Source organism: Meleagris gallopavo, chromosome 12 (assembly GCF_905368555.1).
Source record: "Meleagris gallopavo chromosome 12, MGAL_WU_HG_1.1, whole genome shotgun sequence".
Taxonomy (NCBI): domain Eukaryota; kingdom Metazoa; phylum Chordata; class Aves; order Galliformes; family Phasianidae; genus Meleagris; species Meleagris gallopavo.
In genome coordinates this window covers 6,817,617-6,832,876 of record NC_139415.1, presented here as the reverse complement: position 1 = coordinate 6,832,876, position 15,260 = coordinate 6,817,617, and the positions used below count along the sequence as shown (strand labels likewise).

The following is a 15,260-nucleotide window of genomic DNA, read 5'->3' as shown; positions in this document are numbered from 1 at the left end:
AGTAAGTTCCTGTTTGTTTCAAAGCTGGAAATAAGCCTTACAAAATCCAAACAGGCAAAATTTTAAGGATGCTGCCTTTTTATTTATACGAGCAATCCAACTCAGCAGTGTTCAGGAGAATAACCAGTCATTGATTATTCTTTAGTAATTGGATTCGTACGTGGCAGATGAGGTTCGGATTGAGAGTGTTTGTGCTCTATGGAGAATGTTGCAAACTCTGTGTAAGCAATCCGCCTCTGCACAGGGACTGGGGGCAGTTAGGCAGGAGAAGCTCAGTGCTGGTAATACAAAGCCTTTCTGCTATCCTCAGAGGTATTTCTGTATTCCTTTCTTTATCAGATGCCCTTAGGAAAGGATCAGTCCTAATCAATATTGCTTCTCAATTGGTTCAGACAGGCAGAAAAATCAATAAGATGAAGTAATGACATCTATTTTTATTTTATTTGGGAAGACTTGGGAACAATTATGAAATTTTAAACAGATGCCTCATTTGATGGTGGAAATGGTGGAAGAGGGTTATGGTTTCTGGGTGGTGCTTTTTGGTCGGTTGGTTTGGCTTTTTTTGGTTGGTTGTGGTTGTTGTTTGTTGTACTTGAGAGGAATAAAAACTCTTAACCAAACACAGTATAGGCTAGGAGACTTCTGAAGAACGGATTGCACAGTTTGGGATTTACTTGGACTGTATACAAAATGCAGAGGTCCCTCCCAACCTCAACATCTCTGGTCTGTCACTGAGGCCTTGCTTCTACTACATGAGAGAGCTATCACAGCACTTCTTCCACAGGGGCTATGTGAGGAAACTTTCCTTCAGTCCTGGGTAATCCTGGGCTGGAAGTCATCTTACTTTTTGATTAAGTCCTGAGATAAAGACTAATTCTGTAAATTTGGTACTTATTTTTTGACAGTGATGGTTTAGAAGAAGCACTTTTCACAAAGTATTGTCCAAGCTTCCTACTTGGGCTGTAATGTGGCAGGTGAGGAGAACAAGAAGCAATGGTGTGTGCATGCAATGGTGAGCTGCTGCAGCCTGGGGAGCTGCAGTGCTGAGCAGTTGCTGCCATTGTGGGGCCTGCAGCTGTGCTGCCTGCAGAGCCTGGCTGCAGCTTTGGGAGCATATGGGGTGGAGGAGGAAAGAAAACAAAACTTGGGAACTGTGGGGCTAAAAGGAGGAAACTTAAGTAGGTGACAGCTCAGGCTGGTTTTGGTGTAAATGTTAATCCAGTCAGTGGTTTTTATCTTGCATCATCCGATGATTGAAACGTTAGCACAGTTTGAATGTAGGCAGACATGATTGTTATCCTGCCAACCAGCAGCCGTATGTTTTACTTCTCCTGTGTATGAGGACTGGACTGCATAATGACCTAGAATGAAGAAATGAACATCAGATAGTTTGTATCTGAAGGCTGCTGCTCCGTGGTGACCTTAAAGCACTCACATTCTGAGTGTATGAAAAGCAAAGTACAGAGATTTAGCTGTGAATGTTAGTGCAAGTGGAAAGCTGTATGCAACATTCAGTGGTAAAGCTCCAGTGAGTCCATTTTTACTGCTTGGTTTATGTTTCCTTCACAAAAGACTTCCTTGGGTTTCAACCCAGTGTTTGGGGATTGTTGGACTAAAGGTTAAGCATGGTAGCACCCATGAAAAAACATAATCTCATAAATCACCAGCATTCACTTCAGCGTCACAGAAGTTGAAAAGGAAACAAAATGTGTTTGAATACTATGGAGAAGCTTTTAAAATGTGATGAAGTTTTATATTCTGTGTTAATCTAATCTGTTATCTCTTTCGCCTGTGCGATTTTTTTCGGATATTTCTTATGTGTTTTTATGAATGTAGTGTTACTGGATTTCTAAGTGTGTACTAAAACCTGATGTCACACAGTAAATTGAGCAGTTTTTCTCAATTATCTTTATAATGTATAATATATTAGCTGTTATTTGGAAAACTAAATAAGGTATTATGATTTTTGTTTACAGTTCAACTGTGGATTATTCTTTTCAGACCCTTTATGGAAGTGATTCTGTTGTTTGGAGGCTTACAGCCAGACTTTCTCTTCCTTTCTGAATTTTGCTGATATTGTCTGAACTCAAAGGCCTTCACTGAAAGCCCAGTAAATGCCTACATAGCATACTATATGCATTTAATAATTTGTTAGCATGATGTATTAACAGCTTAATTGTTACAGAGCTTAATTTTTTCTTCTCTGTATATCTTGCAGACTAGCCTGCTCCGGTCAGATATGGGACTTGGAAGTCCAGGTCAGCTGTCATCCTCGGGGAAACCTGGAACAACCTACTACCCATTTTCTGGCACAAATCAGCGCCGAAGACCACTTCATGACTCGCCAGCTCTTGGTGAGTAATACAGGCTGTTTTTAAACTTTCATTTGTGACACATTTCTACAGACTTAATTTTTTTTGAATAGTCATCTTGTATACTGGAGATGGCTGTATGCTGAGCACTTTAAATTACAACAAAATGCTGTAAGAGAGAGAGCAGAACTATTAAAATTTTCTTTAAGGTGCTAGTTTGAATTCGACGCTGATTGGTGTTGCTTATAAAACAAACAAGAAACTACAATACAACCCTTAATTGCAAAAGCAATAATGACAGATGGATAGGAGTTGATGACCAGCTGAGTGCCCTTAACCCATGCCATCATTAACTCCTGGAAATGCCTGACCTTGAGGTCATTACCATTATTTAGTAGGAGAAAGACACAAAAGGGAAACAATTATCCTTTTATATGCTAAAAGTAACTTTATTCAGGGAAATACATAGTTCATTGTAATTGGTTCAACATGCCTTTAAAGTTGTTAGCAATTGGAGACTAGTAGTTTATCCTGAAGTTAAGCTACTTTGCAAAACAGGCAGGAAAGAACCTGCTTAGAAATAGTTATAATACTTTAAGAGCATTTACATTGTAGAGATACTTGCTGATAAATAGAACTTTTCTTCTCAGTCATAGTTCCTGGTAATATTTCATAGCTCTAAGGACATTCTGTTGAATTAGAGAACCAAGAATGAGCCAGCTGTTCTATCATTTCTGCTACAGGAGTATCCCAAATAGCTGAGTATGCAAGTTAAAACAAAAAAAAACAAACCCAAAAAACCCACCCCTGTAACCTGATATTCTAGTTTAAAAGCTACCATATTTTCTATGTTAGCATTTTATGTCATTGGTTGCTCTAGCTCTGTGTATTTTTTTGAATGCTCCTTCTTCTTTGTAGCACATAAACTCAGTCTTTCTTTCTGAAACAGTTATATTGTATCTTTCTGAAACAATATAACTTAAAACATACTTTACCCAAAATAACATTTCATCAAATCTTGAAATAACTTTAGTATTATCTAAAAACTGCGAACCCCTGAGCATTAAAATTGTCCTAAACATGCTTCAAATTGTTGTTTTTTTTTTTTTTAAGCCTTTAGTTATAAAAATGTGACTTTGGAAGTTTGCCTGTACCTACATATTGGTGCTTTTTCATACAGCTTATTTAACCTGCTGTCAAGACAGCCATCATTTAGTCTGGGGTTGCCTTTCTTTACAGATATTTTTGGAAGTATTCATGCTCCTTAGTGTATGCAGATCAACTGCAGACACTCTTCAGATCTGTTATAGTAGAACAATCTAAGGAAATTTCAGTGAAATATTTTGTTTGCTGGTTTCTTTTCATAGAAAAGGTTTGTGTTATTGTCACATTGTTTACCCCCATCAGTTCAGTGAAAAATTAATAAAATAGTAACTTGCTGTGGTCGTGGGTAGCAGGGTGCTGCTACGGCACGACTTTGGGTGCTGGACATAGGCAGTAACATGAGCAGAAAGGTTGGGGAGGGGTGTATGAAACGATAACTGAGGGAGAATCCTAATACAGATTGTCAAATTTCTATTATATACTTGAATATGTAGCTTAATTAGATTATTGTTCAAACTGTATAGAATTTAAGCTCCAGATATCATTAAATTAAACCTAATGAAGGTAAGTGTAATGTTTTCAGGATAGTACTCCTATTTATATTTCTTGTTGAATGGGGAACTCAAGGGCTATAAATCTTTTCAAACTGTAGCAGCATAATATTCCTCTTTCTGTTATGGCTAAATCTGCCCAACTGGAACCTGGGATATGAGAAGATGGATGTTACAAATTTATAAAAGTGTATTTTCAAAATCCCAGGAAAAAAATATATCTTGAATCTTTTCTGGTGGCTTGAGAGTGTACGTGTGAAATAGCTGTTTTAGATTTTTTTTTTTTTTTAATGGATTAAAGGGTATAAAACGACTGTCTAAGAATTTAAAGCAAATTTGAATTACGGCCTATCCAGGGTTTTCAACAAACTCTATTCAAATTTGCTCCTTTAACTTAATTGATATCAACCAGTGTTCCCTTTTAGGTCACAGTCTGTGTGCAGTGTAAATACCTCTTGCAAAAAAGCACTTCCTTTCAGATATCTCATATGGCATGGTCAGAGTAAATGTATCCATCAAGTATGTTTACCTGCAATTTTGTGCATTTATTACACCTGGGAATGAGTAATTTCTTATCTTGTCATATTTTATGCTAAAATTGTAATAATACTTCTCTGAATGAGAGCAAAAATAGAAATTCTATATTTTAATTGAAGACTCAGAGGGTCAGCTATAGAAATTGTAACATTCATTTTCAGAACATCTGTTAACTTGTAATTTGCATGTGTACTATTCAGATTATTAGCAGGTGACTAAACTGGTTCAGACTGTAGAGGTAGGTAGTGAAATCCCTGGCTACTTTTGTGAATATTATTATTGATAGAAGGAAGTAGGTGTATTTCCAACTTTTCTGTTAAATGAAAATTTGAGTTATATTTGTTGCTTAAGAAAAATAATTACATCATTGGATTTGCTAATATTTACAACCGCAATATATTCTTAATACTATAGAAATTTATATCAGTTTTCTATATTTATGTCTTTATTAAGAAATGTGGAAAGGGAAAGAATGTGTGTTGATGATCAGTCCACTTTTCTTATTACACGTCTCACAATGTTACTTTGTTTTTCATCAAGAGTGCAGTGGCATCAACATACCACGCAGTGTTGGTGTTCTCAGGGGTAGCTGCTTTCCTTGTGGAAAGAATGGAATTATTTATCAAGTGTTAAATTAGAAAAGAACGTGTGTATGTTACATATTTAAGTACCTCTTGTATTGTTGACAAATTTCATTTGTACAAAATAATTTTTAAAAAGCACCTGAATTAAAAAAATAAGAATTGCATTGTGAAAAGAAAGTAACTGTGGCTAGTTGTTATTCTCCATCTACAGCGTAGAGATTGAAATGTGTTGTTTCTCTGTACAGATCCCCTACAGACAAAGAAAGTAAGAAAGGTGCCCCCTGGTTTGCCTTCTTCCGTAAGTACCAATTCTTTTACTTAGATTAAGTAGAGTGGGCTGAAGCTGGGCTCTGTTTAACTGACATGCAAATTACTTAAGTTATCATTAGGAAGGCTATCCACTGGACATGAACAGCTATGCTAGGTGGTTGGGAGTGCTTTTTGAGGACTAAATACACATTTGATGTGTAATTTTTAGATTTCATAGCAGTGATTTGTAGCTTGCTCATATGCTCCTTCCCACTTGTCCCTGTCATTTGAATTCCTCTCTTGGGAGGAGAGCTGGGCCAGGAGCTGTCAAAGAAGATCTCCTGTACAGGTCTTTTGATGTTTAATTAGTCATTATGTTGCTGAACAGGAGGACAGACAGAGATTAATAGCTGAGAATCTTAGAAATTTACATTTGTAATAATCCCAGTGGAGCTGAAGACATTAAGATTCGGAGGACATGTACAGCTCAGCTTGCCTCAGTAGGACTGAGGTTATTAATATGCATAAATCACCGAGTCAGATGTTCATTGTGAAGCCCTGGTGGATTTTAAAGCCTTCATTAAGCCTTTCCTAACTTCAGCCTAGCATCAGGAAAGCTTTCAAGCAACTAGTTTGTTGATCCCTCTTTGCTTGAAAATTTATCCTTCGAGAATAAAGGGCTTTGATGAAAAAGGTTGGAAGGGTTTTGGTGGAAAAATCATTAATGGCTGTGATAATCTAATGCTATAGGGGTGTTGTGCGGTATTAAAAATGCTTTATTCTTAAAAGGAAGAAAATTTGTTTATAAATGAATCTGCATTTAAAGATCCACGTGAAGTGAAAAATCCCCAGTGAAGTGAAGGACAGAATTATTTTTCTTCCTGCTCAGAACAAACAGGAGGGGAGGGGGAAGCGCCGCTGCCTTGCGGGGTACATCTCTTTGTTGTGTAAATGCGTGTTGGGCTTTTATTTGGCAGTACTTAACACATGGGCGCAGGTGCACTCGGATGAGTCATAACTCAAAGCCGGATAGGCTGAATAGCACATACTGCACAGGCAACAGTAATACAGCGGGAGCAAAATGAGGCCGGTCTTTTTATTTTGTATGAAGTCTGAAGTATGGATGGTGTCTTCCACTCCTCGCGTCTCCCTGGTTCTCTCCTCCCTCTCTTCCCCTTCTCCCTCCCCCGGCTCACGGTGATACGTACCGAATCCTGGATCCGAAATCCTATTTTAACCGTACTTGCAGATGGAGCTGCGATAGCGGGGGTAGCCTGGGGCAGCTGTGCTCTGAACCTGCAGCCTACCTGGAAGCCAGGATTGCAGCTGCAGGCACTCTTAAAAGCTTTTGCTTGCATAAGCACTTGGGCCCCACTAGAGGCTGAATAGCTGCTTGATAAACAAAATGAACACAATGCCTCAAATCATTATTCCCGAGGCCAGGAATATTCTTTTTCTTCCTTTTTTTTTTTTTCTTTTTCTTTTTTTCTTTTTTTCTTTTCTTTTTCCCCTCCCCCAGCTCCAACCCTTCAGCAACGGCTAAAAATAGTTTGGCAATTTACATTTTAACAGTTGTGTGTTATGTAGGGTGGCTTTACAGTCTAGCAGATGATTTCTGCTAGATTAACAGAAATATATTTGAAATTTCAGAGAAGCTAAAACACATAGTGGTGCAGTTTCCTTGTAATTTATTACTGTAATTCTCAAAAAGTAATAAAAACTTGCATGTTTAATATTTAGTAGCATTAGCCAGGTAAAGAGATCGCTTTAGCAAATGAAAAATTTATCTCATTTCTCTTACCAGGCATTAAATTTAAGCAGCGGTATTTTTCAGATGTTTTTATTTTTCTTCTTAATGAAGACAACCAAATGCTGATTAGATTTTATTTATATTAACACGATAGCAATCTGAGCAGTGAAGTGCAGTTACTGTGAATAATCAAAGATAGCTGTGCTGCATTTTTCAGGCCCTGTTTCTCAATATTTCAATGTTTTCAGTGCTGAATACTACGTTGACGTAAGATGATGGATTGCCAAAAAAAGTGCGATGAGATATTTCATTTAGCAGATGACACAAAACTAAATTTAACTGATGATCATAGGAAATCTAAATTGAGTTACTAATTATGTGATTGTTGTCTGTTCTTATTTTAGCCATGCCTTTGTAAGAAGCCAGTGTATTGTGGCAGAGATTAAGTTGTTTTTGCTAGTAGGTAGTGCTGAGAAGTTTAATTATGGCATGGAAAGTCACAGGAAAGACAGTTCGTATTTAATGTTTAAAAAATGTAAGAATCTGGATTTTAAAAAAATTTCATTTTCTTAGAGATATTTTTCTCCAATGTTTTTGTGTTGGTATGGAGCTACTATGTCAATGGATATTCTAGTAATTTAATTTCTTAGGTAATGCTTAGGTAATTGTTCTATAACAATATTTTAAGAAATTATGATTTCTGTAAGTCTACTTTGTTTCTATTTCTTCAAGATACAAGTGGTATTTTATGCAATTATTTGCTTTGAGTCTTGCCTTTCTTCATGGGTTCCAGCCAGGGCCTAGAGTAAAAACAGTTGCACAGAAGTGATAATGAATTGTTGAGTTACTTCTGAGGATGCAGCTTGGAGCTTGAACTTTGACTGTGAAAACTAAGTACACTATGCAAATGTATTCTTAAATTCTCCTATCTGAAGTTGGCTAAGTAAGTCATTGCCCCCAAAACATTTTCTGTGTTGACATGTAAATACCTACACTAAACTATTAACTAGGGATCAGAGATTTTTGTGCCCTTTATATTGCAGGAAGAGATTTTTTAAAATGTTCAGTGGCAAGTTGTCCTCAGAAATTCCAAATTTTGGGAATTTTTCTTATTGTAGGAGTTACAGTAACTAAGTCGATAAACGGCAATAGCATCATGTGGCTTGAGCCAACTGTAACTAATTGGTGGGTCACTTTGAAGGAGCACAGAGCCAGTGTTTCCAAAGAACTTCTCAGTATGTAGAGAGAACATTACGGCTTGTTTAGAAAGGCACAAGGGGATAGTAATTTAATTGTGGATGTGCTGTGAGCAAAAGCATGCTATTTAGTCGTATCATAGAATCACAGAATGGGTTGGAATGGACCTTAAAGACCATCCCATGCTATGGACAGGGAATACACCCGCCAGATCAGCTGCCCGGAGCCCCATCCAGCCTGGCCTTGAGCACGTTCAGGCATGGGGCAGCCTGTGCTAGGGCCTCACTGCCTCAGTAGTGAATAATCTCTTCCTTGTATCTAAACCTACACTCTTCCATTTTCTGATAGATCTTTCTAAATTTAAGCTTATCATGTTTTTCAGTAAAATCAGTACTGATTGCAGAGGTTCCTTATATCAGTTATACTGTATTGTATGCAGGTAGTCCGTGTGTGCTGATACACTGCAGGAATTCTTTATCAAGTATAGAGAGGAAACTTCATTTGCGTGCATAGAATTACTTTCCACACACTTCGGTCTTTTTTTTTTTTTTTAACATGCTCGAGTGAGCTTAGGAAGTGTATTTTAAGAGCTGTGTCATGGAGATACTAATGGTGGCTGAAGATGCCAGAAGAAAAATAGATTTTGCTCCCTTCTGTGCTCCTCTTACTTCTGTTCCTACCCAGAGCTAAAAGGAGGGTTTTAGAAACAGGTGGAAATGATTCACTTCTCTGTTTAACTGAAACCCAATTTTTGAGATCTTAAATGTTAGAATTATATTAGAAATAATACAGAAAAAAATACAGCACATAGCAAGTGGACTTTCTTCAGAGAATTATCTTCATTACTAACAAGCTGAGCATGCGTTGAGGTAGCCTGGTGTAAAGCAGCCTCCTTAGAGTAGTTTTTACCAAGTCTTCGGCTCTTTTCTGAAAAGTGCATCTGAATAAAACCCACGGAGCAGCCTTTGTAGATACACTGCTGAACTGACGGTGCTGTGTTTAACTGACTCGTTCCCACAGAATGCTGTGGTGCCAAAATGTAAGAAATAGCATTTAGAGTTGGTTTGGAGTGTTCTGAACTGCCTTGTGCAGTCGAGTGACACATTCAGCTGTCATTCTTGTCTTCAGTATTTAATGCCCACAAAGACGTCAGTAAGTCTGACCCCTGCTTCTGATGCTGTGCGGTGTTTTATAAGGCATTTTTCAGTAACAAAAGTGAGCAAACGAACCCCTATGGATAACGCAATGCAGAGCGTGTGGCTTCTTCATGGTTCAGTCTTTCTTCTGCTTTATGCTTATTCTTTCACCATCTGAGTCAAAGGATAATGTTTTTAGGAGAGGGACTTGAAATTGATCGGATCACAGATTATTGCATCCCATCCGCTCTTTGCTATGCACATAAAGTCAGAGGCAATTAGCTGTCATTAAACAAGCCTTTGCAAGGTCCTGCTGTGAGAGTTCAGATGGTTTGTGCTGATACTTACGTAACCCTCTCTTAGCAGCATTTTTTGGCTGCAATCAGATCCTGTTTACAGGACTGTGGTACATTATCTAAGGTTGCTTTATTGAGAAACCTCCTGTGAAAATTCTGTGTATGTATATGTAAGTGTGCAGATATTCCTCTGTTGTGTTTGGGTTTACTTGTAGAATTTTTTGTATTTTCACAACACATCAAAATGAGCATGTTAGGTGCTTGTAAATTAGAGCACGTATCCACGTGGAAAAATCGAACCAGTGCAGTGCTGTAACACTGCTTTCTGAGAAAGTAACGCCTGAATTGCAGCTCGTGTCGTTATGTGGAAGAGCTGCATGGAATCGCTGCAACTGCAGTGTTTGGGAGATGTGTTTGTGGGATTTAATGGTGCCAAAATCCAGAGCTGCTGGTGATGGTTTGTACTCTGCCTTTCCATAGGGCCACACAAAGGCAGTGGCATCATTAGGGTTTGATAGCGCAACTGCGCTTGCAGAAAAACCCTAATTTTTCCAAGCAGCAAGCTGAAATAGAAAAGAAAGGGAGGCGAGTCCGGGGAAATAGAGGCTGGGGCCAACTAGCGGCCCGCATTTTGACGGGCCGCCTTCTGAGCCCGCTGCGGCTCGGCGTTCCCGACCGCCCGCTCTGCGGCGGGGCGCGTTTCCAAAGCGGGCCGGCAGGGGGCGCCGTCCGTCGCGCCTCCGCCTCCAGAGCGCGGCGTGGCCGGCAGCAGGGCGGGGGGGCGCTGCGGGCCGGCCGTGAGCTGCGGCTGTGAGGCGCTGCTGTGAGCTGCGGACCGGCGCGGATGCGGGTCCGTGTGCGAGCGGCTTCCCAGCGAAGCCATGAATTCGAACGGTGTTAAGGTATTACCCGCTGTGTGTTCCAAACAAGTTTGTAAACCTCTTCAAATACATTGCCTGCGTTTGGTTCTGAGGAATGCAGTATATAGCTCCTTTTCCTCATTCTTTCCACTTTGGTAAAATATTTGTATTAAAAGATCCTGAAATTCGATATTGTGTGGAGAAATCCTCAGAGGAGCTTTGTAACTGTGACTTTAATTTAAAACCAAATGTTTACTTTAGTTTTTTTACCTCACCCTTGTAGGTAACTGGAATGTATTTTGCTAAAAGCAACAAAGAAACTCTCAAAAAAACTTGTACCTTTGGTATGGGCTAGTAATAGATAAGGCGTAATATCAATTAAATTAGTATTTGTTACTTGTTTTCTGTGTCTTCCAAATGAGAAGTTGCTGGAGGTGAATTTAGATGTGTGTATGTGTGTACCTCAGCTAGCAGCAGCTTCTCAGAACTTGCCTTTCTGCTGCCATTGCCGCCTCCTTGCAGTGCAGCGTCACTTGGGCTCTCCTCTGCATCAGGTCCCAGTTTTCTTGGAACTGATAAGAGCTTAATCGTTTCTGAAACTTCTGCTCCATCTTCAGACGTGGTTGAAACTGATAACGACTTCCAGCTTTGTGCAGGGTGGGGATGAGGGGAGCCTTGTAGAGCAGCTGTGTGAGCCCCGTTTCCAAAGATAGCGAGTGAACCCACCCCCAGGGAAACCAGCCAGAAATGAAGAATAGGATGGGTTTTCCCATCAGTAGCAGGTTTGGGGTTATATCAAGTTACCATTTTTGAGAAAGACTGAAACCAGCTCTCACCAAGGAAACTCATGACTTACATCTTACAGTTGGATATAAATAATTATGAATGCTTTTGCTACTTGTTGTATTTGAACACACCCATTTAAAATAATAAAATTGTGAGTAAAAGGCGTTTTAAAAGTATAATGATGCTTCAGTCTTAGTATGGAACGTGTTTGACCAGAGGGTGGCTCTTGTCCATTGAGACACTTAGAAAGTTATCTTCTCTGTGGTAGGATGAAGAGTTTTCAGCAACCTAGAGGAATGATGGCTGTTTTGTTATTTTTTAGATGAATTTGGATGGTGGATTACGCATGCTTACTGTGTATTTGCTTTGTGGCTCTGGACAAAAATGTATTGCATGCTGTAGGCTGGTTTTAGGAAGAGCATACAGTTCATTCACAACTGAACTTACTGTCAGAATGCTCTTTAAAAGTGTTCTTATACAGGTAGTTTGATTTATTATTAGGTCAGTATTTCAGTTTGCAATAGATTTTGTTATCTCTTTATATACTTTAAGTAACAGGCAGCTTATTGCTTTTGACACACAGTACAGGGTTGTGAGTGGAAACAATTCAGGCTACAAAGTGCATGTCAGTTCAGTGCTCCTCTGCTGACGGCATGTCTGTCTGAAATCAAGTTTAAAAAATTGGCCCTGTCTCCAGCTGACTTGTTTTGTCAGGCTGAGTCATAAGATTAACCCCTGACTTGTCACCAAGGAAAATTGGGTAAACAACTGCCTTGAGTACAGTATCACTGATCCAGCTCTGATTCATTGCACTGCAACATGATTCTCTTAAGAAAACAAATTTCAGAGCAGCTGTCGCTTAGCTTAAACGGGGATTAAAAAAATTGCAGCCACAAAACATTAACTTACAAATGCAGAGTTATTGGTAACAATGTCGCTGCTTTGTGTTCGGCTTTTCAAATTATTCCATTTTCAGTCTATTTTTCATCTATTGTTGTGTAAGTAAACATCTGTGGGTTAAAGTTTGATATGCTTGATGGAATTATGATTTGATCCCGTTAAGTGAATCAGCATAACAAAAGTACCGTGAGAAATAATAGTGTAGTAGATGTAGAGCAAGTACAGTGATGAATTTCAAGTATTGTGCGTTAAGATTTTATTTGCGTCGATGTAGCCAAGGGTAGGACAAGTACTAACCTTTTTTGGTAAAATGAAATTATGATGTTTGATTTGTGGGGGAATAATTCCAGGATCCAATCTGTTTCTTGGATCGCAGTGGAGGTACCACTCACTGAACTAGTTTGTCTGCTGACAGCATTTGATGTGGCAGTACTCAGCTTTATTGGTTCCGCTGTTGTTTTTGTCTTACCCACGTCCTTTTACAGATAAATGTTAATTGTGTTAATAAATGTTACCAGTTAATGTTACCTGGGCATTTTTCATCACAATTGCTCTATACAGGTACAGGATAATGTGAAGAACACATGTCCACACCCCAGTGCTATGCTGGAAAGTTAGCTTTCCTACTGTAGGTTTTAACATCTACCCAGTTATTTTTAGTACAAGTGCATCATGTTGAGCATTGGAAGAGGGGACTTCATCTCAAATACAACTGTTCTGAAAATGGAGCGTGTATGTGTGGAGGTATGGGAGCAATTTCAGAGTGGCTGAGGACAGCCTTTACTTCAAAGAACTGAGTGTAAAAGTGAAGTTTGTGTGCTTGATTTATTTTAGAGAGAGAGGGAGAAGAGAGAGAGAAAAAAAAAAAGGCTTTCTTTTCCAACCCCTGAATGCTGAAAGCACATTTTACATGAGTCTAAATGATTGAAGTCCGGTGTGCTGTGAGGAGTAGCACGCACAAAGATCTAAAGATCTTTTAGCATATCTCATCTGTAGAGTCTGGAATGATAGTGAGATTTAAGGAATGGCATTGTGAGCCGCAAATCAAAGCTTCTTACAGCTTCTCCGGAGACCAGAATGAGTCCTTGTGGTCCCTGGGGGAAGAAAGAAGCTGCGAGTTGCTCTGCGGGGCTGGCGCTTAATAGTCTGAAGTAGCGCGATGTTCCTTTTTGCAGCTGCTGCTGCGCCTTTGTGCAGGGGAGCTGTGGGGCACCGGCCTGGCTGCAGGCGAGGCGGTTGTGGGCGTAGAGTTGGACTTGAGGGGAAGATGGGAGAATGCTTCAGTAGATGTGAGCTGCGGGATGTGTGTGCTGTCTCACAGCTGCTTGGAAGAGTTCACTGAAGAGGGATTTCAGCTTGAGGTGTAGTTATTTTTTGTCAGGATGTGCATTCTGTGCGTTCACAGGCGCTGCAGTGGTTACATCCCGAGATAACGGTGCACAACAGACCTAAGGCTTTTGTCTATCGTACTATTCCTCTGCAGTCCATCTGTCCCCACGCAGATCTCCGTAGCTCAGAGCTGTGACACGCACACGGTGCTGGGCTGACCAAGGCAGGTTGCGCAGCCTTGGTCCCTCCTGCAGTGCTGTGCTGAGCTCTGCCTGTTTTCCCTGTCCCGAAGCGTTTTCCTGCTTTTGTCGGGAGGTGAGGAGGCGATGCTGTGCCTTCACTCGCTTCTGCCCGGCCCCAGTCTGTTAATTAGTGCCGCTGCTGAGTGAGGAAAGCAAAACCAGAGCGAACTGGCACGGATCCCGTGTGAATACGGAGGGACGTGGGGGCTGGAGGCTGCAGCCCGTCTGAAGCGTTGTGTAACTCACAGTTCTGTGACACGTGCCAAAGTTTTTTTGTTGGATTTTTTTTTTCCCCTTCTCTTTCTTACGTGGACCTGGAAATTTTATTTTTCCATACAGCAATGTGTTATGCAATATAAAGGGAGCGCGAGGTCAAGTTTCCAGCCCGCCGTCGCGCTGTGTAAGGTGAAGCGCGCAAGAGCACGAGAAGCAGACGCGGGTGCAGGCCGCCGGGCCGGACCTCGTGCTCCCCTTTGTGCTCGGCCCTTTGTTTCAGGCCGCCGGGGCCCGGCGCCGCGTGCCGAACTTGGAGGCAACTTGTGGCGGCCGCCGCAGCCGCGCCGCTTCGCTCGGAGCGGAAAGCGGCACCCGCGCTCGCCCGGGCCGCGTCCGCGCGTCCGTCCCGCTGCGTGCCCGCGGCTGACGTGGCCGCGCGCCCCGGCCTCTCCGCGCGCCCTTCCCCCTTCTCCCCCCCCCCCCCGCCTCCCGTCCGCCTTCCTTCGGGCCGGCCCGCCGAGCCCCGCGCCGGCCGCCCCCGCCCCGCGATGGTTCCGCCCCGCTTTGCGTAGCGCCCTCTGAGCGGCGCGGGGCGCGCGGAGACGCGCGCGGATGTGGCGGCGGGAGGCGGCGCAGTGGGGCTGCAGCCCGGCGCCTCGCCATGTACTGCGCCTACCCCGTGCCGGGCGTGGGCAGCAGCTCCCTCATGTACTACTATAACGGCAAGACGGTAAGGGGCCGCCTTTGTTCCCCGCGGCGGGGCGGCGCGAGTCTTCGGCGAGCCTCGAGCCGCCCGGGGGCAACCTGTTGGCGGGCGGGGGCCGCGGTCTCCGAAAAGGGCTGTGCGCGCCGCGCGGGGACGGCTCGGAAGTCCGCGGTGAGGAGCGCGGCGGGGCCGGGCCCGAGAGAAGCGAAGTTGCGGCGGCGCGGCCGGGCCGGGGTTCCGCTCGGAGCCGCGCAGAGCGGACGGCGCCCACGGGACGGGCGGGGGAACGTTCACGAGCGCGGGAGCGCGGCTGCCGCTTTTCGCGTGTGCGAATCGAGGCGCGCTGCGTGCTCCGGGCCGGGCGGTGCGCGGCTGCGATCGGAATAGTCCCGAATAGCGCGCGGGGAGGCGCCGATATCGATCGCTATTGAGAAAGCGGCGTCTCCTCCACCCGGCTCGCTGAGCCCTGCCCTCGCCCGCCAACTTTTCTTCCCAGGCCCCGCGC

General features: G+C 42.4%; 1 protein-coding gene across 8 annotated transcripts in view; it reads left to right on the top strand.

The window, feature by feature from the left end:
* The window catches only part of TCF12 (transcription factor 12), a 153,349-nt gene that overhangs the window by 99,024 nt on the left and 39,065 nt on the right, over positions 1 to 15,260 (top strand). For all 8 annotated transcript variants that reach the window (XM_085233589.1, XM_085233590.1, XM_010717268.3 and 5 more), the window contains 2 exons: positions 2,219 to 2,354; positions 5,334 to 5,386. In XM_085233589.1, the coding sequence (XP_085089715.1) occupies positions 2,219 to 2,354; positions 5,334 to 5,386 (189 nt within the window). The remainder of the gene's footprint in view (positions 1 to 2,218; positions 2,355 to 5,333; positions 5,387 to 15,260) is intronic.